This window comes from Podarcis erhardii (assembly GCF_964252035.2).
Source record: "Podarcis erhardii genome assembly, chromosome: 10".
NCBI lineage: Eukaryota > Metazoa > Chordata > Lepidosauria > Squamata > Lacertidae > Podarcis > Podarcis erhardii.
Genome location: NC_138500.1, coordinates 20,453,684 through 20,478,598, shown reverse-complemented (window position 1 = coordinate 20,478,598; position 24,915 = coordinate 20,453,684). Strand labels below are relative to the sequence as shown.

The 24,915-nt window shown below is 42.6% G+C and overlaps 1 protein-coding gene across 5 annotated transcripts; it reads right to left on the bottom strand.

The window, feature by feature from the left end:
- Nucleotides 1–228: 228 nt before the first annotated feature.
- On the bottom strand, nt 229–23,751 carry ETFBKMT (electron transfer flavoprotein subunit beta lysine methyltransferase). Of its 5 annotated transcripts, none has more exons than XM_081878994.1 (4): nt 23,652–23,751; nt 14,680–15,134; nt 13,655–13,785; nt 229–976 (listed from the first exon to the last, which is right to left on the bottom strand). In XM_081878994.1, the coding sequence occupies exons 2-4, from the start codon at nt 14,997–14,999 to the stop codon at nt 633–635; spliced, it is 795 nt and encodes a 264-aa protein (XP_081735120.1). In that variant the 5' UTR covers nt 15,000–15,134; nt 23,652–23,751; the 3' UTR covers nt 229–632. The 5 variants fall into 5 exon arrangements, with proteins under 5 accessions (XP_081735120.1, XP_081735124.1, XP_081735122.1 ...); XM_081878998.1 differs by having other exon boundaries at nt 14,791–15,134; XM_081878996.1 differs by lacking the exon at nt 23,652–23,751 and adding an exon at nt 17,875–17,938.
- Nucleotides 23,752–24,915: the final 1,164 nt, after the last annotated feature.

Here is a 24,915-nt window from a genome sequence, read left to right as displayed (position 1 = left end):
AATACTGAAAGAGTGACTACAATAAAGCTTTACAACCAATCATTTGGAATCCCTGCAACTGGGTCTTTCAAGGTCTCAGTAAACCGCTCAAGCAAGATCTGCATTTAGGCCTGTGGGACACAACACATACCACTTGCAGATAGTACATCTGTTTGCAGTTTCCAATGTAACCAAAGCTCCATGTGAGCGGCCACAAAGAGGTGGTTTATCAAATTTTTACCAGGGAGATAGGATTTTACATTTTTAATCAACATCAGCAACATCATACACCCATCCTCTGCAAATAAAAGACTTCACTGAAAACAGTTTTTTTCTTTATGTTTCTAAAGAATAAAACTCAGCCACATACTGGCATGCACACATAATTTCCATTGAATAAAGTGGGAATTATACGGCAAAGTGCTTTCTTTTATTACACCTGTCCCAGTCTGCACAAATGCCACCTTCAGCTGGTACAAACCATGCTGTGTCATTGAAATATATAGAATGTATGCATGCTGATAGAATGCATATAGGCAGTATAGTATGTATTGGCACCAGTCAGAATTTGAACTGCCACAAAATGGGGCTTTTAGTGGTTCAAGTGACATGCAATATAGTCCAGTATTTCTGCACTTGAGGTCCATGGAGAGTCAAGGCTGGTAGTGCCAAACCACAGTACTGGTGGACCCATTGTTCTCTTGCTTCGTTGATTTGGTGAGGTCATACTCACTGACTTTGAGAAGCTGCTTCTGAATTTTGTGGCACACAAAATAGGGCCTGCCGGGGTCTCCAATTAACACTTTAGTCCTATGAGTCTGGATGTGGTTTTTCAGCCACTGATGAAGGCTGTCTGCAAGAGCTTCACTGTAAAACATGTCCCCTAGGATAATAAGATCCCAGTTGTCTACTTCTGTACCAATGAGGTTCTCTGTGAGAACATGGAAAGGATTCAGGTTGTTCAGTTCACAGTTCAGCAGCATGGCAGCTCCTGCAACTGAGAAATAAGGAAACAAACAAGAAAAGATCAGTGCCCAAATTTTTGAGTTGGTAATGCCACCTGGACTTGTAGGGAGAGCTTGTAGGGCAGCGGCTGAAGAAGGAGCAAAAAGGGTTTTCTCCTGTGTGTGTTTCTTGTGGCTGATTAGCTGCTCTCCCTGTGCAAAGGTCAGAGGGGGCAGGGTTTCTGTTGAGGTAGGTGATTAGCTGTGGGAGGAGCTTATCAGAGCTTGTAGGGCAGCGGCTGAAGAAGGAGCAAAAAGGGTTTTCTCCTGTGTGTGTTTCTTGTGGCTGATTAGCTGCTCTCCCTGTGCAAAGGTCAATTTGATCTATCTTTAGATTTAGGGGAACTAGTCTCAAACGTTTTTTGGGGGGAGACCTAGGGTTTTTTGGGGGGAGTTACTTGTCCTGTCTGCACGCTTCTTATGATGGAGGACCACTGCAGCCAGCCCCAACGACACGTTCTCAAGATGGAGAGTGAGGGAACAGCTGGAGTCGCCTGCGGTTCCTGCACAATGTTTGCCATCTTGCCAAAGGTTGCAGGCAGCTTTACCTGCAGCAATTGCATGTTGATTGCCCTCTTAAAAGACAAAGTCCAGCAACTGGAGGAACGTGTGGCTACGCTCCAAAGAATTAGAGAGCTGGAGCTCTTCTTGGAAGCAACAGAGCACACCGTCTCCACCAAGGAGGAGACGGGGGACTCCCCTGAGAAGGAGGCTAGTTCACCAACACAGGAGCCAGATATATGGAGAAACGTGACTCAAAGAAGTAGGAGGCCTAGGGTTCGCTCTGATTGTTTAGAAATACACAATCGCTTTGAGGTCCTCTCCCCTAGAATGGAAGACGAAGAGCAGACTCCATTTGAGGATCTCTCCCTCGTTACAGTCGATCAGGTATATGAAGACGAGCAGCAAAGTCAGTCCTCAGGGAATGTGCAGGCGACCTTGGAACGGACAGATCACGGAAGAACCCCGACCAAACCTAAGAGGAGGCGTGTAGTGGTGATAGGGGATTCCCTACTGAGGGGAACAGAAGCAGTGATCTGTGGGCCTGACAAGATGTCTCGGGAAGTGTGCTTTCTCCCCGGGGCTAAGATCCAAGATGTAACTGAACGACTGCAAGGAATCATAAAACCCACTGACAAATACCCCTTCCTCTTGGTTCATGTGGGAACCAATGACACTGCAAGCAATAGCCTCCAGAAGATCAAAAGAGACTATGAGGCTCTGGGCAGGAAATTGAAGCAATTAAATGCACAAATTGTCATCTCATCTGTCCTCCCAGTTGAACGACGTGGCCCAGGGAGAGAGAGAAAAATAGTGGAAGTGAACAGCTGGCTTCGCAAATGGTGTAAACAGGAACGGTTTGGATTCTTAGATCACGGACTGCAGTTTCTTGAAGATGGACTTCTGGCAAGAGATGGGCTGCACCTCACAACGGTTGGGAGGAATGTTTTTGCCAAAAATCTCAGAAACCTCATCAGGAGGGCTTTAAACTGACTAATGTGGGGGAGGAAGACAATGCTCCTGAAGGTAGGAGTCTATCAATTGATGAAGATGATCATCCAAATGTCATAGACCAAATGGAGCAAACAGCATGCAGACCTAGTGGTGGGAGGAAAAAATCCTTAAATAAGAGACACAGGGGAATGATTAATGGACTTCAATGTCTGTACACTAATGCGCAAAGCATGGGTAATAAACAAGATGAGCTTGAGCTCTTGGTACAGCAAACTAAATATGACATAATAGGCATCACTGAAACCTGGTGGGATAAGTCCCACGACTGGAATGTAATAATGGAGGGTTACAATCTATTTCAGAGAAACAAACCAGAAAAGAAAGGAGGAGGAGTGGCGTTATATGTCAGGGATGTGTATACCTGTGAAGAGATCCAAGATTTAGAACCTCAAAGCCAAAGTGAGAGCATTTGGGTCAAAATTAAGGGAGAAAAGAATAACAGGGACCTTATTGTGGGAGTTTACTATAGATCCCCAAGCCAAACGGAGGACATAGATGATGCCTTCCTGGAACAGATGGCCAAGCATGCAAAAGGAAGGGAGATAGTAGTAATGGGGGACTTCAATTACCCGGATATTTGCTGGATGTCAAACTCAGCCAAGAGCATAAGGTCAAATAGATTCCTCACTGGCCTTGCAGACAACTTCATTGTCCAGAAAGTGGGAGAAGCAACAAGAGGAACAGCCATTTTAGATCTGGTCCTAACCAATGTTGATGACCTGGTTAGTGGGGTAGAAGTGGAAGGATCATTAGGCGCGAGTGATCATGCTCTTCTGAAGTTTACTATACAGCGGAAAGGAGCAGCCAAGCATACTAGGACTCAATTTCTTGACTTTAGGAAAGCCGACTCTATAAAACTTAGGGAAGTGCTGGGTGAGATCCCATGGACAGTAATATTAAAAGGAAAGGGAGTTCATGATGGCTGGGAGTTTGTTAAGAGGGAGATAGTAAAAGCACAACTTCAGGCAATACCAATGAGACGGAAACATGGAAGGTGTCTAAAGAAGCCAGGGTGGCTATCTAAAGAACTTTTAACTGAGTTAAGATTAAAAAAGGATGTGTACAAAAAATGGAAAAGGGGGAAAACCACCAAAGAGGAATTCAAACATATAGCCAGCACGTGTAGACACAAAGTCAGAAAAGCTAAAGCACAGAATGAACTCAGGCTTGCTAGAGAGGTTAAAAGCAACAAAAAAGGCTTTTATGGGTATGTTCGTAGCGAAAGGAAGAACAAAGAAACAGTGGGGTCACTCAGAGGAGAAGATGGTGTAATGCAAACAGGGGACACAGAAAGGGCTGAACTCCTCAATGCCTTCTTTGCCTCGGTCTTCTCCGATAAAGAAAACAATGCCCGACCTGAAGAATTTGGAGCAAATGATTCAGCAGAGGAAACACAGCCCAGAATAACTAAGGAGATAGTACAAGAATACTTGGCTAGTTTAGATGTATTCAAGTCTCCAGGGCCAGATGAACTGCATCCAAGAGTATTAAAAGAACTGGCAGATGTGATCTCAGAACCACTGGCAGTCATCTTTGAGAATTCCTGGAGAACAGGCGAAGTCCCGGCAGACTGGAGGAGGGCAAATGTTGTCCCTATTTTCAAAAAGGGGAAAAGAGAGGACCCAAATAATTACCGCCCAGTCAGTCTGACATCAATACCAGGGAAGATTCTGGAGCAGATCATTAAGCAAACAGTCTGTGAGCACCTAGAAAGGAATGCTGTGATCACCAATAGTCAGCATGGATTTCTGAAAAATAAGTCATGTCAGACTAACCTGATCTGGTTTTTTGACAGATTTACAAGCCTGGTAGATGAAGGGAACGCAGTGGATGTAGCCTACCTTGATTTCAGCAAGGCATTTGACAAGGTGCCCCATGATATTCTTGAAAAGAAGCTGGTAAAATGTGGTCTTGACTATGCTACCACTCAGTGGATTTGTAACTGGCTGACTGACCGAACCCAAAGGGTGCTCATCAATGGTTCCTCTTCATCCTGGAGAAGAGTGACTAGTGGGGTGCCACAGGGTTCTGTCTTGGGCCCGGTCTTATTCAACATCTTTATCAACGACTTGGATGATGGACTCAAGGGCATCCTGATCAAATTTGCAGATGATACCAAACTGGGAGGGGTGGCTAACACCCCAGAGGACAGGATCACACTTCAAAACGACCTTGACAGATTAGAGAACTGGGCCAAAACAAACAAGATGAATTTTAATAGGGAGAAATGTAAAGTATTGCACTTGGGCAAAAAAAATGAGAGGCACAAATACAAGATGGGTGACACCTGGCTTGAGAGCAGTACATGTGAAAAGGATCTAGGAGTCTTGGTTGACCACAAACTTGACATGAGCCAACAGTGTGACGCGGCAGCTAAAAAAGCCAATGCAATTCTGGGCTGCATCAATAGGAGTATTGCATCTAGATCAAGGGAAGTAATAGTGCCACTGTATTCTGCTTTGGTCAGACCTCACCTGGAGTACTGTGTCCAGTTCTGGGCACCACAGTTCAAGAAGGACACTGACAAACTGGAACGTATCCAGAGGAGGGCAACCAAAATGGTCAAAGGCCTGGAAACGATGCCTTATGAAGAACGGCTAAGGGAGCTGGGCATGTTTAGCCTGGAGAAGAGGAGGTTAAGGGGTGATATGATAGCCATGTTCAAATATATAAAAGGATGTCACATAGAGGAGGGAGAAAGGTTGTTTTCTGCTGCTCCAGAGAAGCGGACATGGAGCAATGGTTCCAAACTACAAGAAAAAAGATTCCACCTAAACATTAGGAAGAACTTCCTGACAGTAAGAGCTGTTCGACAGTGGAATTTGCTGCCAAGGAGTGTGGTGAAGTCTCCTTCTTTGGAGGTCTTTAAGCAGAGGCTTGACAACCATATGTCAGGAGTGCTCTGATGGTGTTTCCTGCTTGGCAGGGGGTTGGACTCGATGGCCCTTGTGGTCTCTTCCAACTCTATGATTCTATGATTCTATGATTCTATGGACTGGTCAACTTTCTAGTCTTTTGGATCCTTTGTTGGGCAATACTTTCCTTGCCAGAATTGTTTTTAACAAGCTATCTTATAGTCTCTGTGGGCAGAGTATTGCTAGGGACACAATTCATGGGCTGATCGCATTCAAGTCCCTGGTGCCTCCCTTACATTTTGTACTCTGTCTGGGAATGATGGGAGTTGTAGTTCAAAACATCTGAAGGGACCCGGCGGGCGCCAGCAGCGGCCCCCAAAACGTTGAAGGAACCCCGTAAGGGGCTCCGGATCGTGGAGGAGGCTGCGGCGCTGAGGGTCGTTCCGCAATCGGCGGAGTGAAGCCGCGTAGCTGTTGCCAGTGAGCGCTGACCTTTCTTCCTGAAATTTTTGCTTTGAAAACAACAACCCGTGAGTAAATAATTGACTCTATGCAATTCGGAACTTTAAAGCATTAAATTTGGCTGAAAGCGGAGTGACGAAAAACAGGAAGTCCGTCTTCCACTCCCGTTGAACTTGAACGCAAAGAGCTGGAGGAGTGGAGGCAAAGAGAGACCTTTTAAACTATTTGATCTGAGCACCCATTGAACTTTATCTTAAGTGGAATAATAATCTCATGTACTGGACTTTATGAATTTTAGCTGCATGGGGATACCTTTCTTCTCTTGGAGATACATTTTAACCAAAAAACCCAGGTGCTGGAGCTGCCTGAGAAATTGAGCTGTCAGTTTGCAGTTTGCAGTTTGGATACTTTGAATCTGAACTTTGAAACAATCTGAGAGAGTCTGAACTTGTTACTCTGAGGCATTTGGATTACCAGTTTGCACCATCAGAAACACTGTTGCTGTATTAAACCCTAACTCTGCTGAAAATTTTTTTTTATTGAAGGTTCTTGGACTTAGAAATCTGACTTTATTTTAACTGAAATTGATCTCTTCCTTGAAATATTTTAAACTCCCCCTAGAGGATCTGGGACTTATAGCAGTGACTCTTATTTTACTTTCCTTTTCCCGGCCCTCTGTTGACTGTTACCATCTGGGCTGCTGCTTTCTCATGGGAACAACTCAGCTTGACCTTGACTTTTAGATAACTTTGGAATGAGTGGTGCAAGAAGGAGAGGAAGAGCTAAACAAACAACTTTGACAACTTTAACCGCAGCCTCACAGGCACGTAGATCATCTGTGCCTACTTTGCCTTCTGAGGAGGAAGCTGCCTCTCTGCCACGGGCAGGGGAGGGTGAAACTGAGGAATTACAATTGGAAGATATGGCCTCAGGGGCAAGCACTGCTATTTTAGAGAAAATTTTTGAAAAATTAGAATCTTTGGACAAGAAAGTAGAATCTTTGGACAAGAAGGCCGATGAGCAAACATATAAAATTGACCAAAACACAGAATGTTTAAATAAATTATCTGGACAAGTTGCACAGAATACTCAAGCAATTGGAGAATTGAAGGAGGCTGCAGGGGAAAATCGGAAATTGGCTGAAGATACCAGCCAAAAACTTGAAAATCTAGAACAAGAGGTAAGACCACTCTGCAAACAAGTAGGTGAACACCAGACCTATCTATCTATGATTGAACTGCGGAACCGGGAGAGCAACTTAAGGATAAGAGCAATACCAGAAGTGGAAGAAGGCAACCTAGCTGAGTTTTTGACCAAAGAATTCTCCAAATTTTGGAGCTTAGAGGAAAAGGATTTTAAAATTGTTTCAGCTTTCAGGCTTGGAAGACTTATAAAGAAAGAGAAGCCCAGAGACTGTTTGATAATATTGAGGTCAAAGGAGGAAAGGGACAAGATTCTGGGCCTACACTACGGAAAGTCACTGGACATTCTGGACAAAAGAATTGAGATTTACAAGGATATTCCTAAACAACTGTTGGATCTCAGATCTAACTATTTGGAGTTGACAAGATTGCTAAGGAAGAATTCAATCATCTTTAGGTGGGAATTTCCTCAAGGACTATCTTTTACCTTTAGAGGGAAGAAGATCAAAATCAGAACATTGGAAGATAGAGATAAATTTCTGAACGTATACGGAGAGGACCTTCACAAAGGAATTGATCAACTTCCAGGGCCTGAAACACCAGAGGTACCTGCACCCTTGGATCCTGAAGATCCTTTGAATAAGGTACCACCCCTTGAAAATTAACCAGATTTATTCAGGATGTCTCTGCAACTTTTGAGTTGGAACATTAATGGCTGTAACATCCCGGAAAAAAGGAGGAAAATTTTTTATATATTAAAAAAAGAACAATTGGACATTATCTGCTTACAAGAAACACATGTGACTAGGCTCCATAGAAAGGTGTTAATAAACAAAAGACTTGGTCAAGAATTTATATCTTCGGACAGAGTAAAGAAGCGAGGAGTGGTGATATATGCAAAAGAGAGCCTGTCACCTAAATTTTTATTCAAAGATGAACATGGAAGAATATTAGCAATTGAGATACAACATCAAGGAGAAAAGATTCTGATATTAGGAATTTATGTACCAAATGACGGGAAATCGGAATTTTATAAGAAGTCGCATGAGATTATGCTGGACTATCTGGACTACAACAACATCATTATGATGGGAGATATGAATGGGGTCGTATCGACTAACATGGATAAGTCACAAAACCAAAATGTTACAAAAGACGGCAGACTACCAAAGACCTTTTTTGAAATGACAGACAATATGGACTGGATTGACATTTGGAGAACTAAGAACCCCCTGGGAAGAGAGGGAACATTCTTCTCTGAAGCCCAGCTGACTTGGACAAGAATCGACCAAATATGGATAACTAGAGGTCTGGCACCCAAGGTTAGAAAAGTGGAAATCTGCCCAAAGACCTGCTCCGACCATAATGCGCTGAAGATGGATATGACACTTTTGCCAACCGGCTCCTTTAGATGGAAGATGAATGATAGCTTGTTTAGAGATCGGGAGATTATTAAGAAGGCCCAAAAAACTCTGAAGGATTACTTCGAGATAAATATGAACACTACGGTGGAAAAAAGAACTATCTGGGATGCAAGCAAAGCTGTGATGAGGGGGTTCTTGATACAACAGAACGCCGTAAAGAAAAGGACACAAAATGAAAGGAAAGATAAGATCTTGCAGAAAATTAAAGAATTGGAGAAGAAATTAAGATCAAATCCGAAGTCACAGCCGATTCTGAGAGAAATTAAACTATACCAAGCACAATATTCCAAATTGATAAACCAGGAAATAGAATGGAAGATTAAATTAATGAAACAAAAAACTTTTGAATCGGCGAATAAATGTGGGAAACTGCTTGCTTGGCAGTTGAAGAAGAGACAGAAACTAAATACAGTTACAAATCTAGAAATTGAAGGAAGAAACATTCAGAACCCCATGGAAATTAGAAAGTGCTTCCAGAGATACTTCAAAAAATTATACACTCAAGGGCCGCAAGATGAGGCTGAGATTAAACAATTTTTGGAAAGAAATGGACTAACAAAGTTGTCACAAAAAAACAGATTAATCCTGAACAACAAAATAACACAACAAGAGATTGAACAAGCCATTCAGAACATGCAACTGGGCAAATCTCCAGGGCCAGATGGCCTGACTTCCAAGTATTATAAGACATTAAAAGACTATCTGATCCAACCAATGATGGAGGTCTGTAATGAAATTATGGAAGGGAAGAGGGCGCCGGAATCGTGGAAGGAAGCTTTTATCACATTGATACCAAAATCTGAAACTGAAAAGACACAACTCAAAAACTATCGTCCCATCTCCCTTCTGAATGTGGATTACAAAATATTTGCAGACATTTTGGCAAGTAGACTTAAAAGAGTTCTTAATGAAGTAATTCATAAAGACCAGGCAGGCTTTCTCCCAGGTAGACATATGTTTGCTAATACTAGGAACATTATTGACATTTTGGAACTTTTGCAAACAGACATAAATACAAAAGCAGTGTTAATTTTTATAGATGCGGAGAAGGCCTTTGATAATATTTCTTGGAAATTTATGAAGGGAAATTTAAAAGAAATGGGAGTGGGACGGGGGTTTGAGAATGGGATTGATGCAATATATTCAGAACAAAAGGCCAAATTGATAGTTAACAATGTGGTTACAGAAGAGTTCAAAATTGAAAAAGGAACACGACAAGGCTGCCCGATTTCCCCTCTGTTATTTATCTCGGTTCTGGAGGTGCTCTTGAACATGATCAGAGGGGATTCAGGTCGGAGCGAAACAATACAAACTTAAAGCTTTTGCAGATGACCTAGTTTTGACCCTGCAGGAGCCAGAATCTAGTACGAAAAGAGTATTACAATTGATTCAGGACTTTGGTCGGGTGGCGGGATTTAAATTAAACAAACAGAAAACCAAGGTCCTGGGAAAAAATTTGACAGACATAGAGTCAGAACGGTTTCAGAGAGAAACAGAAGTAACTATGGTTAAAAAGGTAAAGTACCTAGGGGTAAACATAACAGCAAAAAATCTGAGTCTATTCAAGGATAACTATGAAAAATGTTGGTCTGAAATTAAGAGAGACTTAGATAGTTGGACAAAATTGAAGCTTTCTTTGTTAGGCCGAATTGCTGCTATTAAGATGAATGTATTGCCAAAAATGTTGTTTTTGTTTCAAACATTACAGATTGTGGACAAAACGGAGTGCTTCCGGAAGTGGCAGAAAGATATATCTAAATTTGTCTGGCAGGGCAAAAAGCCCAGAATTAAGTTTAAGATATTAACAGATGCGAAAGAAAGAGGGGGCTTTGCCCTGCCGGACTTAAAGTTGTACTATGAAGCCGCAGCTTTTTGCTGGCTAAAAGACTGGCTACTTCTCGAAGACACTGACGTACTGGACCTGGAAGGTTTTAACAATGCTTTTGGTTGGCATGCATACTTATGGTATGACAAAGTTAAGATCAATAAGGCCTTTAAGAACCATATTGTCAGGAAAGCAGTGTTTAATGTCTGGACAAAATATAAAGACTTATTGGAAAATAAAACCCCAAGGTGGCTTTCACCTCTGGAGGCTAAGGCCCGAAAAAGACCCAATATGGAGGCCAAATGGCCAAAATATTGGGAAATATTAGAAAAAGATGGAGACAATTGGAAATTGCAGAGTTTGGAGAAAATGAAGGATAAGGTGCGAGACTGGTTACATTATGCTCAGATTAAAGAAGTTTTTAAAAATGACAAAAAGTTAGGGTTCCAGGTGGAGAAATCGAAGTTAGAAACAGAATTGTTAGAACCAAAGACCAAGGTACTATCTAGAATGTATAACTTGCTGTTAAAATGGAATACACAAGACGAAATGGTTAAATCGGTTATGATAAAATGGGCACAGGACATTGGGCATAACATTATGTTTGAGGACTGGGAAAGGTTGTGGACCACTGGGCTGAACTTCACCGCATGTAATGCTCTGAAGGAAAATGTAATGAAAATGATATATAGATGGTACATGACCCCAGTTAAACTTGCCAAAATATACCATTCGTCTGATAATAAATGTTGGAAATGTAAGGAAAATGAAGGAACATTCTTTCACCTCTGGTGGACATGCCCTAAGGTGAAGGTCTTCTGGGAAATGATATATAATGAGCTGAAAAAGGTATTTAAGTATACCTTCACTAAGAAACCAGAGGCCTTCCTTCTGGGTATTGTCGGCCAGAAGGTGTTAAAGAAGGACCGAACATTCTCTATGTATGCAACAACGGCAGCAAGGATTCTCATCGCAAAAAACTGGAAAACTCAAGATCTACCCACACTGGAAGAGTGGCAGATGCAGCTGATGGACTATATGCAACTGGCCGAGATGACTGGCAGAATCCGTGATCTGGGAGAAGACAAGATGGAGGAAGACTGGGAGAAATTCAAGATGTATCTACAAAAACATTGTAATTTGGTTGAATGTTAAGAAGGATGCTAGATTATAAAAAATTGGCCACCACTAAATTAGATTTAAATTTGATGATAAGTGAGACTAAAGAAAATATGAAATTTTTTGGGAGAAGTGCTAGATTATATTTGAATGAGTGGACATGAGATTGTAAACAAGTTGATAATTTGTTTGGAAAAAACTTTTAACGATGTAAATGGGAGCGGGAGACGCGAGGGAGTCCAAAGAAGTGATGAAATTGTTGTGATAGAAGTAAGATTGTTTATTATTTGTGCATTTATATTTAAAAACTTTAATAAATATTTATTAAAAAAAAAAAAACAAAACATCTGAAGGGTAGCAGATTGGTGAAGGCTGCTCAAGTCGCATCATTTACATAACTGAGTGTATTGACTGACCCAACCCTACACCAAAGTCGGCATGGACCGCTTATGCAGGGAGGCCTTTCTCCATCAGACCAGAGTTCATGTCACTGAGAACAGTAACATCTACATCCCTGACTTTGGGTAAGACCCTCATCCATTAGCTAGCTTGATCACCAATCTAGAGTGGCTTCAGCTTGTGTGGGATAGTTCATATAGTCGGTTAGGTGTTAGGATACATGTTTGAGTTCTAGACCTATACTAATGTGTGCGCTCTATTACTTGAGGGAATATGTGAAAAGAAATAGCATCCACTGCTTCTGCAGCATCTGGGTGGCTCGGCACTAACTGCTGGACAGGCATCAAAGGACTAGGAACTGTGTGGGTGGAATTAGAATGCCAGATGTTTCATTAGCTATGGGATAAGAATGTGATATGTGAAAGAGGAAGGGGTCCCCAACAGAGAGCAGAAATAGTGTTTTGCAGGGTAAACAATTGAGGTATGTGTTCTGTGTAAGATTTCAATATGATATATTGCAATTATGATGCATTTTCATATATTTCAATTTTTGTGCTTCTTAGTTGTTTTAAGCACAATGTTTTGAGAATTCTCTTTAATTATGTTATTTTAAATGTGGAATAATGATGATTATGATGACGATTAGCCATAGTAGTATTGTTTGGTTTCAATTGTGGAATTTGTGCTGTATTTCTTATATTGGTTCCTTATATTGGATCCTAAACTGGGTAACAGGCTGGTTATTCATTCTGTAAGGCAGGTTTAATGGTTAATGGCCCCAAGTTGGGGCTGATAGTTGGGGGAAAGTTCAAATCTCTTTAGTGTTTTGAATGGACCAAAACAGCTGCCTTTCGTTGTCCTTTGAATATGCTTTGGTGAGTAGCTTATCTAGTCGTTCAGGGTGGAATCTACAACCCATTGAAGATCATTTTCTACTTCCTGAAGTGTGTTCATATTGAGGACTATGTGCCCTCCAACCACTAGACAACACTATGAGATTTGGCTTCAATTGTGGCTCAGCCCCAAACCAATCTCTGACTTTGCTCATATAAAAAGACTACTATGTTTCTCTTTACATTTGCTTTCTGCCTTGCAAGAACACTGTGTGTTTTGCTTTTTCCACACTGGTTTTTCTCCCCTCACCAAAGTTGGCAAGCTTAGCATGAGTGAGTCATGTGACTTCTCTAAATCTAGGGCAATATTTTCCAGTGAGTAAAGGAAAGGAAGTGAAGACAAAGTAAATAACTTGCCAGATGTTGTGGTGGTTAGAACCAGACAGTTTGTGGTTGGAACAAATAGTGAAAAACAAGCAGATTTACTGATCTAGGAGGTACAAAAACACGTGCACTCTGGTTTCTGTCATGGTGTTCGGTTGCGCCAGAAGTGGTTTAGTCATGCTGGTCACATGACCCAGAAAGCTGTCTGTGGACAAAGGCCGGCTCCCTCAGCTTGAAAGCAAGATGAGCATTGCAACCCCATAGTCACTTTTGACTGGACTTAACCATCCGGGGGGGGGCGGGTCTTACCTTTTTTACCTTTTATCTTGAGGAGTTATAAAAGAACGCCAGCTACTTTGGGGAAGTCAGCCAAAATGTCAGTGTAGGGTTCTTTATCCTTCAGACAGACAAGGGGAAATTGCTCATCCTGGATGTCTTTAAGAGAGGGCGAATTAACACCTGTTCTACACCATTTCTCTTCTGCAAAATGGGTATCTCATTTAAACAAAGCTGGAAGATCATCACTGATGTGTTGACTGTTTCACTATCAAGTAGCCCTGCCTCCAAATCAATGGCTATGGGACATGCTCAGTTCTTTCAAAGGCTTCCTTGTCTATCATGTTACCTTGTAACATGCTGGAGCCGCATATGGTCCTCCCTTCTTCCCAATGCACTGAGACTGACTGCACTGCATGTGCAATGGAGCATCTTACCAGGATCAATGTCGTTGGCAACAACGTGCGATGCGCCGCTCATCATAGCTGCTATGGCTGTTGCTCCACAACCGCTTCCAAGATCGAGGACTCTCTTCTCTCTGACAACCTCGGGGTTATCAAGAAGGTATCTGAGTATATTTTGAAAAACAAGAAAAGTAAAAAAAAACATTCATAGCATTAGCCTAGCACTGAATATGAATTAGCTAGTGGTATAAGGAATGCATACGTCGCAAATCAAGCAGAAGATGGATGTAAGGAAAAGGGCATTGAGAAATGCAGAAGGTTCGAGTTAAAAGGAAAACAACTAAGAACACAATAAAAGAGCCATGGAAGACATGAAAGATTTATAGAAAGCTAACTGTCTGAACAGATAAGGCAATTCTGCAGACTAACTCAAAGACTAACATACAGCTGATGATGTTTTAGGAGTTGTTTACTTCAATGCATAAAAGACTATGTGTTATATGCGTTTGGGGTCTGCCTCTGCGACCAATAGGTGCAGGGCACACCCTTCCTGTTCAGGAATAAAGAGTTTCTTAGCTGATTCTTGTCTGGTTGATTGACCTACCACTTAAAGGTAAAGGCACCCCTGACCATTAAGTCCAGTTGCGGCCGACTCTGTGGTTGCGGCAGTCATCTCACTTTACTGGCCCGAGGGAGCCTGTGTTTGTCCCCAGACAGCTTCCAGTCATGTGGCTAGCATGACTAAGCCACTTCTAGCGAACCAGAGCAGCGCACGGAAACGCTGTTTACCTTCCCGCTGGAGCAGTACCTATTTATCTACTTGCACTTTTGGCGTGCTTTCGAACTGCTAGGTTGGCAGGAGCTGGAACCGAGCAACAGGAGCTCACTCCGTCGCAGAGATTCGAACCGCCGACCTTCTGATCGGCAAGCCCTAGGCTCTGTGGTTTAGACCACAGCGCCACCCGCGTTAGCGAACCCTATTTCCATAACACTAGTAAACCTAAGTCAGGGTGAACATGTGGCATGTATGCCTTCTAGAACTGATAAGTGTTTTATACCTGGCTAGTCCTTGGCCTCCTGGCCAATAGATTGCCCAGTATGGGTCCCCATATGGCCATAAGGCAGCCTTGTCATGCCAAAATCGACAGCGAGGAGTCAGAAGTCTTAACCTTATTTCTGGTGTCAGGTTCCCACTGCTGATGACTTCTGTGTTCTTCTCCAAAAACAGTCTCATCTCTGGATCCAGGAGACTCCCTGAAGTCTTCTGGTGGTAGCACTTCCAAAGTGAACAGCTGCTTCCATCCTTTTGCTTTAGACTTGTACTGAAGATGTCCCTGCTGCATAAGCGTATCAGCCGCCTCCAACCTATTAAAATCATGTCCTCTACTGCTCTCAGCAAGCTCCTCCCCAGCTTAAGTTCACATCAGGAATGCTTCCTTGGAGCAGAAAGTGTCAAGACAGTGGTAAGAAAAACTCATCAGCTATAGCTTTCAGACTCAATGGGAAGTCATTCCTAAAAAAAACAAAAGAACAGATATTTCCACTGTATATATGCCATTAGTTGAGTGTATCAATTAGTACTAAGGATGACAGAACCCATATATTAGGGCTGTATCCAGCTAAGTTATACTCAAGAGTAGGCCCACTGAAATTAATGGACCAAAGTTACTCATGTCCACAGATTTCTATGGTTGCTATTATTATTACTTTCAGTATTTTGCATTAGGAGCCCTCTTTGAATTATTCTAGAAATGTATAACTCTGCCTTATATTAAGACTATTGTCCAGCCAGTCTTGCTTATTCTGGCTGGTGGCAGCTCATGGGAGATCCTTTTAACAGGAGATGCCAAAGACTGGATCTTGGCTATATTATGTATGCAACCCATGTGCTCTACCACTGAGCTTCTTCCTTATTCTGCAATAGTTTGTATGGCCTGTACAATAAATACTTGGCTTGCTCCTTCCCAACTATTATATTTCCATTTCTCCAGTCACATGTCACCCCTTCTCAGTTTTATACCTCTATAAATAACCATAACTTCCACCTATCTTGGGCCCTTTCTGCACTATATGTTTATAGCAGTATCACACCACTTTCAAGTCATGGCTTCCCCACAGGAAGAGCAGTTTATTAAGGGTGCTGAGAATTGTTGCGAGAACCGTTTCCCTCACTGAGCTACAATTCCCAGAGTTCCCTGGCAAGAGGTATTGGCTGTTAAGCCATTCTGAGAACTGCAGCTGTGTGGAAAACATGGGTCTCCTAACAACTCTCAACACCCTTAACAAACTACAGTTCCCAGGATCCTTTCTAGTGTAGGGGTCCGAGAGGCCCTCTTGGCACAAGATTGCTTCTCAGTCATACTGCGCTTGCAAGCTACATGGGCTGTTTAGCTGACAGCTGCTCTTAGAGGAAATTGCACTGTTAACCTGACAGACTTTGGGGGTGGAAACTTCGTTGTTGTCCTCTGAAAAAGAGAGTTCAGAAGCGAGGGGGTAGAAACGGAGACTACATACCTGCTTAAAGAGCAACTGATTCCACATGGGACTCATGGGAGACCAATCACAAGGTCTTCCTTTGATACCCTTGTTTCAGCTTTGATGTGTTTGTTTATTTTATTACATGTATTTTTGTGCTGTAGAGGAGCTGTAATTTATGTGGGCAGTCTTCTTCCTTGATGCTTGGAATATAACTCCTAGGTATTTAAAGCAAATAACCACTGTTATTTGTAGCACAATACTGCTTATAATGTCGTATTTCTTTTATAAATTGCTTTCTGGTCATTGACCGTATTAAAGATATTATTATTATTATTATTATTATTACATGTACATCCCGCCCCTTTTCCTCCATGGAGCCACAGAAAACATACTCACAAACACTCCCCCCCCCATTCAGGCAATGCCCAGCTCCAGTTGCTTCAGCAAAAGAGTGGCTTCATATGTCTTTTTACGAACATATCCTAGAACCAGAGCTTTAAGGGCTCCCAACTGCAGCTGTCCCTGTTGTTGGACAGGCAGAAATTCAACAGCTGCACCTTCCTTTAACATACTCCATGAAAGCTTATGTCATTATTAACTTTGTTCCTTGTTAATGTGCTACAGGAGTCTTTGTCTTTTTGGTAGGAACAAGCTAAGGTTAAACACATTTACTACTGAGTAAACTCCACTGAACATAGTGAGGCTTACTTCTAGCAAACATGCATAGCATCATCTCATAATTTGGCAATATCTCTGGAAACTGTGTTAGGAGAAGCCTAATTACATTCAATTTTGAATGAACTGCATTTTTGTCGTGTCGTATCATGAATTCTTTCAGCAGTTTTTTTTAGTGAAAATGCGGTCTTTACATTACAATCTACTCTAGAATGTCAAACGTGAACACCAGGGGGATATCATATATGCTACTTTATCTAGAAGCTTTCGTTTGTTTTGTTAACTCCTAGCTTAAGAAAATGGCTTGCGTTTATATATAGATGCTTTACAACCTGATAGCAGAGAAACGTAGGGCTGTAGCCAACCTTAAGCTACTCAGAGTAGACCCACTGAAATTCATGTACAGTACATGAAAACTTAGGTTCACTCATTTGTAGGGGTCTAACGCAAGATAAAACCAACCCGTTAATTCCACTGGGAAGCAGGTCATCGCTCCCAATTGATGGGAAGTTTTGCTTCTGCACATGACTCTGGCAAACCGCTCTAAGCTGAGTTCATGAAACATCGTACCCTGACCTGTTCTCAATGCATGGTTAACCACATCTACGGAATGCGATAGTTATGTTCTTTTAAGTCTTGCTATATCAATCACTAGTAATAGTTTAATAAGGAGGTTTTCATACCTGTCCAATTCTGTGTTCCCTTTCCCAACCTTTAATCTATTGATGATTAATGCCTATATGCAACCCTTGCATTGTATTTGTGTTAACCAATCAGCAACAAGCACATATGTGGCAATGCTGTAATATTCAATAAAAGGGACTCCCCGAGACATGCTGGAGAGATGCCTCCCATATGACACTTGTCATTCGTCTGTCGTTTATCTCAACCCAACACCCAATGATTATTTTCCTCTCTGACAATCCCAGTAGGAAATAAGGTATCCACGACTAAGCACTGAGAGAGAAACGAGGGACCGCTTGAGAGTGGCCTTTGTTTGCAAAATCTCTCGCGTTCATCAACAATTTGCACTCACAGAAACAAAGCGGCCCCCCGTTTTTGCTAAAACCTTTCCCTGTTGTACCCGTAGCTACGCTAACCTGCGCCTTGGCCAGAGGAATCGAAGAAGAAAACGTGATAATAACAATCCTCATTTCCGGATTCCATTTGAACACCCTCACCCGCGGGCTGGGGCACAACGAGCATCCCGGAACCGCTCCGTCACCGAAACCTCTATGGTGCCTCGTCCTATTCCTTTACCCGCATGGGATGCCCCTCGCGTTCGATTAACAACCGGAAGTGTTATTGCTTTGTTTAGCTGCTGCACCGGGAACGTGGAACATTCTGGACTACAACTCCCATCAAGCCCCATCTGTGGCCGTGGTGGTAGGGGCTCATGGGAGTTGGAGTCCAATAACGCCTTAAGAGAGCCGCCGCTTCAGTTTCCCTGTGTTAACAGCTTCTGAGAACGCTTTCAGATTGTGTCTGTCGTTCCTCCTGCGTTTGTGAGCCAAGCCTTTTCTGCTAGTATTTTTTTTTGTTTTGCTTTTTAAACTATCCTTGCCCTTTTCTGCTAGTATTTTTTTTTTTTTGCTTTTTAAACTATCCTTGCCCTGTATATTTAACTGCAGCCTGGCATACAGAAGCTCAACAGGTGAAGCTTCTCTTGGCATGGAGATAATCTTTGCCTATTCCATCTCAGTGTCCCATTCTGCAGTTAAAGGCAGAGAAGTGGAGCCAGTGTTTAAAAAACTGATAACCCCAGTCTTTCCTCCTCTCGTCTTCTCTTCTGTAATAGTTCAACAATGCAAATGTTACAAAGGATTCTTTGTGCTACACCAGTATGGTGTAATCCAGAGTGGGGGAACTTTTTCAGTTCAAAGGTTGCATTCTCTTCTGGACCATTTTATGGGGGACACATGCTAGTGCTGACAAAAATGGACAGGGCGACAAATGGAAATGATATCTTTGTAGAGTGGGCTGGCTAGTTTGTACACACATACATACCTTTCTGTCACCACCCAGGCAACCCAGAGGCATATCAGAGCCCAAGGACACTTCTAGGTAGACAAAAACACCAAAGAAGATTGTGAAACAAGATTTGTGAGGGGTGCAGCCTGGGCAGAGTCCCAAGGGTCAGAGATAAAGGCTTGGAGGGCCACATTTAGCCCTCCCACAGCTGTAATTAGTGGATAAACAAGCTGTAACTAGAACCAGGACAACATGGGTTCAAATCCCCACCTTGGGCCAGTCACTATTCCTCAGTCAAACCTACCTTGCAGGGTAATTGTGCATAGAAAGATAGGGAGGGGAAAGAACCTTATGCTCCTTGGGGAAAGGGTGGAATAAAAATGAAATAATAAAGTCAAATGCAGCACAATTTGACAAGCACTAAGCTTGGTAGGGTCAAAAATTGTTTTTGCATATGCTTTTGGGTTGTGTATTGAAGGCATTTATACACAGCTCTTAAGTTTAAAAAGGGGTCCCATAGCAGTTTACATAAAGACAGGACACACAAGGAAAAAGGAATGGAAGGAAGGAGGGGAAATAAGCTCAAATGCAAATTCTTAAATGGACTGCTATATACAATGCTCTTTTTTCCCCAGGGGGTACTCAATGGTATGCAGTACTGGCATCTCTTTTGTGTGTGTAGCTAAAAAGTGTGACACACACTGTAACAACTTCATGGTGAGTACCGGTACCTATTTTTCTATTTAAAAAAAGGACTGGATATATAATTCTGTCTGTGCAGACTCTGGCTGTCTAGAAGAGTAGCAACTCCTCACCAATGCAATGAGTGGAAAGGTTCAAGTCTTTATTGCTATAGTGAGGCATCTGATCAAGGCCTGTATTTTAAAATGAGCTTAAAGAGATATTTGCAAATGTTTGTATGTTTCATGCCAGGCAGAAACCAGCTGGCTAAGTACTTTGGCAGTTGTTTATCTTCCTGCTCTCCTGAGCAAGGGCCCCCCCTGATTTATAGCAGTAGCAGGAGACAAGTTTCTCAAAGTTGTAAAAGGGAATTACAGGCTGGGAGCAAAGGTTACACTGACCCTACATATTACAGAATACAATCAAGCTGCAAAAACACTAATTAAGAGTTGGTAAATAGTAAGATTTATTGTTTAACAGAAAATAATACCATGTGCCTCCCATCAGACTCTAGCCATATTTTCCTAAGGTTTAAGGTATACTGAGAGAGTTAAAGGGCAATAAATTTTGGGAAGAGCTAATGGGAAAAGCAGCTGGCCATCAGGGCTGGAGTGGGCAGAGCTTTGGTAACCATATACCACTGTGCCTATCATTTATTTGTCTGACAAATAAATTATTATTTTAATTTCTCTATTGCTGCGTTGAATATTTCATTCCAGCTAAGCGTTAACCACAAGCAGGGTGCTACAGTAGCAATAGTGGCTCAGTATTCATTTCTCTCCAAAAAGACTGAGCACACTCAAAACAGAGTATGCCCATTTCCTCCCACTGCTCCCGAACATACATAGTCAATTTTATAGTATATAGCCAAAGACTTTTACAATTGTTATAAAAATTCTAAGGTCTCAAATATAAAGTAAATGTTCATAAATGTACAAGGCCAACACATACAGAAGTATATAAACCACATCTTAAATAGTACAGGAGAACAATCCTAAAGCCATTTTGACTCTCCCAAATTGACCTCAAATATTTCACTGCAAGGAGGAAGGAAATGGGAAAAGCTTTCCAATTGTCTTTTGACTGTAGGGGCTTATACCTCTGTTTGCAAATACAGTCTGGCAAGTATCTGTTAAGCTGAGCACACTATCAATATGCGTAAAAGATTCAGGAACTAAGTATTTACCATCTCAAAGGAATGGCCAGGCTACCCAGAAAAGGCATTATCAGATAAGGCATTATCAGGTATCCTGGCAGGCAGGAGGTAAGCAACACTCTCAAATTTCTGCTGGAGACCACCTCCTTCTGTGATATATGTATAATGTTTTGGGGGGTGCTTTTGTGGTAGGGGTGTCAGGTAAAGGTAATAGACCCAGCACGACCCCCTATATACTTGTAATATTAAAGCGCAAGCAGCTTTCATCTCCCACATGTAATGCTAAAGATACGAAGATCCGGTTGACAAGATTATCTACAAATATACCACAGACAGTCTTGTTGGCAAGGCTCCTGCAAGCATGAGGTCAAAAGTGTAAAAGTGAGAAAGTGTATGCATAGCATTTTAAAGCAGACGCACTTTTCCTGCTAAGGAGTTTCCAATTGCCAATGAGCCATTGTCCCTGTCTACAATACTGTATTAGCAAAGAGCAGTATTAAGGCTATGGGATGCGGAGGCGCAGTAAATAAGCTGAAGTAAACAAGTTAAATGAGATGTCGCAGTCACAGCCACAGCCACGCATGTATAAGTTTTGAACAGTATCAGGGTGCTTGCTTCGCTTCCAAATAAAGCAATGAGGGATTTGTGATTGGTTTTATATTGTAGTTTATGTAAAGGTTGGGGGGGGGTGTTGCCCCTCCAGCAGATACCATACACACACACCCCAACTACCAAAATCAGGGGTCGGCGAACCAAGCTGCCCACTCGGCAAGTCCCTGTGCGCTGCACTAAACTGGTGCAGCACAGAGCGGGGACATGCTTCCGTGGCGCTGAAAATTGCATCTGCGCCCACGGAGCGATCTCTGCGGGAGTGAACTGGCCCAGGCGAGGTAAACCTTGCCGACCCCTGACCAAAATCAACACAATCACTTTGGCAAATGTCGCCACAAAACACTTAATCACAGTTTTTCCTATCTCTTTCCAAAGGGCCTCTGCTGCACATTACGAAATGTAACAATTCACTGATAAATGTATCTACCTACTGGTTCACTGGAAAAACTTTAGAAAGTCATATAAAATTACTCCAGTATGGATTTGCACCATTCCAACTTTGTTCTGTTCAGGAAAGGAATGGCTTAGGAAGGGGGGAGTCTGTACACAGCAGCCCCTTGCACAAAAGGTAATCACTGGCATTCTGGCAATGGGTGTCAGACAGGCAGTCATCCCATGGACAATGGCAAACCATCCAGGAATGGATTAGGTTCTTGATTGGGACAAAGAGGTGTGATTAACTTGGCCTGGGAAACCAGGAACTTGTAAATATTTATTTTGTCTTACTTGATGGGTGTGAGGTGGAGGTCAAGGGAAGGATGGGGACAAACCGGATGCTCAGTTTGTGATGCATTTGTGATGTATGCATGATGTAAATTTAGGTGTGTTGCAGGTATCTTTGTAAAACTTATAAAAGTGGGAGCAATCCTTTCTTCTGTGCTTCTCCCATGTGGTGGGTGGAAGTCCTCTTGTAACAGTCCTTTAAAATAAAGACCAGGCCTACAGACTGCTGTTTTGCTCCTATATTCCTGGCTGGTGTCTTTGTTTGGTAATCCAAGTGAGACCAAGGATTTTCCATTGTTTCTGAAACTTATAAAAGACTCCTAAGGGTGACACCCCAGGGTCCAGACTGAGAGCGATCTCAGCTGGAACACTTTGCTGTGCAGCAAAATAAAGGAACTTTGGATTCTCTCCTCTCCGCTCCTGTGTGTCTGATTAGTGGGACCCAGGAAGGCAGGTGTGTTACCTGCAACAGTCTTGGGCTACAGGGTGGGCAATTTCAAAAGTCTACTGTATATAGGGGCTTGAACAGCATTGTTTGGGGTTCTCCCTCCTGCGTGTGGTGAGTGGGGACCTTGTTGCAACAGTTTATTTCCTTTAATAAAGATCAGGCTTCCTAGCTGCATTGCTTCTAGTAAATTCATTGGTGAATTTACAGATTAGGTGGTACAAAACAAAAACTTGGTCTGTAGTGCACCAGCCCTTCTTAAATCCTGCTTGTTCTTCAGGGATGATGGCTTGTTTGCCGTCCCAGTCCAGAATTTTATTTAATAGATATTGTGAGTATAATTTGGAAGCCACATCTAGGAGACTTATGAGTCTATAGTTACTGGATCCAATAGGTCTCATTTGGGGGGGGGGGATTGGTACAACTATGCTGGTGTGCCACTCTGAGGGGATGTCGCCAGTCATGTTTATGTGAGTAAATAGTTTGGCCAAAATTGGGGTCCACCAATTTACCTCTGAGGAGAATATCTCTGGACGGACCATATCTTCCACCCAGTGCTTTACCAGGACGCAGCGACACAATAAGTTCTCCAATCTCTGTAGTGGAGACAGGTGGCCAGCAGGGAGGATCAGAGTTTTCTGGTGTATAGGTGAATAAGTTCATTTCACTGCCATAGGTAAAAGTACCCCTGACCATTAGGTCCAGTCGTGGCCGACTCTGGGGTTGTGGCGCTCATCTCGCTTTACTGGCCGAGGGAGCCGGCGTACAGCTTCCGGGTCATGTGGCAGCATGACTAAGCCGCTTCTGGCGAACCAGAGCAGCGCATGGAAACGCCGTTTACCTTCCCGCCGAAGCAGTACCTATTTATCTACTTGCACTTTGACATGCCATAGATGTCACTAAAGTGGGTCGCCCATATTTCAGGTGTTATGAGGGGTAGAAGTCCGGTAGGTTTGCCTGATAGGCCTCCTTGACTTAGACTCCAAAACTTAACTCCATTCCCCTTGATGAGAGCAAGGCTGAGAGATTTCCAGCTATTTTCATATTATGTCATTTCCCCCTCCCTTATCAGAGTATTGTACTCTCATCGTCTCCGTTGTAAGCAAGTACAAAAGTGTGCAGACTTAGCTTTTCCTCTCACTTTTCCTCCGTGCCAGAAAAAGGCTCACTGGCTACATTTCTGTGTGCCAGGCTCCTATTAAATGCTCAGGCACGGGGCAGATTAAAAGAAGTTGGCAACCCTAGTGGAAACAGTGGCAAACATTGTCAAGTGTATCAACTCTTCTTACCTTAAAGCTACCTTAACTTGTATTCCGTGAGGTGTCAATGTACCCAACTAGTAAGGAAGGAAATGCCGGCCTACTTTGTTGTAATGACATCTCCGTTACCAAGGCAACCAGAGGCCTATGTTCTGGAACCTTGTACTGTGATATATGTTCAGGGGCAACCTTAAAATAAATAGAAAGACCTCTGCCATCCTTGTGTGGTGCATGAGGGAACAGCAGAGTCCTGTCAGAGTAAACCTTTCGGATTTAATGCCACTCACACAGTAGGGACATTATGTCTAGATTTCCCTAAATTTATTAGGTTATGAGGCCATCTAGTGATCACAGATTTTAGTACAATAGATATGTGCTGCAATTAGTATTTACAAAACAAAGATTTGACATCATAGCGCCCCCTACCCTTGCAAAGCCTTCATGTGTTGTCATTTACCATTAAAAATCCTTTATTATATTTATTCAGCATTCCCTTTCTGTTACATCAGCTGCCTTGGAGGCGGCCTGTTCTCAGATAACAGGGTAGGGGAATTCAGGCCCAGGAGGCAAATGTGATCCCCAGAACTCTCCGTACTCGTGTGGTCTGTGGTGGTGCAAGAGTTTGGGCCAGAGTCCTGCACAGCAGAGCGAGCAGGAGAACCTGCAAACTAAGTAGAGCTGACTTACTACGATGTAAGGTAAGTGAACAAATACATATTGCCATCAAAAGGAGGGAGCGACCATTAAGTCCTGAGTCTAAAAGTTACCTAAACTGCATGGCTGGGAAGGGTTGTGTGGTATTGTTTTGCTGTTTCAGTTTAATTATTTACTTGTGTTTTATCTTGTATTTTATTTTGTGAGCTGCCCTGGGGCCTCTTGATGAAGGGTGGTATATAAATTTAATTAATTAATTATAATAACAATTGGATTTCATTTGCCTTCCTATCTCAGCCTGTGCGTAATGAGTTACGGTGGCTTTGCATTAGCAGAAAGTTGTGCAAGGCAGAGCTCCAGATTGTTGTTGATTTCTCCCTCCATGCCTCCCACTCCAAAAAGCTGCTCCTGAGAGTGATGATTAATACCTAGCTTGATTATTTGGGGTGTTATGGGAGGGGCAGCACCTCAGGTGGGGGCAGTTTGTTCACCTTTGGTCCCCGCCCTGCACTCAGCTCTCACCTGTGGTTCCTAGAAGCTGTCCGCATGCAACAATGGCCACTTTCCAAGAATAGCTTCAACTGGCCGGCTAAAGCGGGTGAAGGTAACCTTAGTAGGGACTTCCCCTGCATGCAAAGAC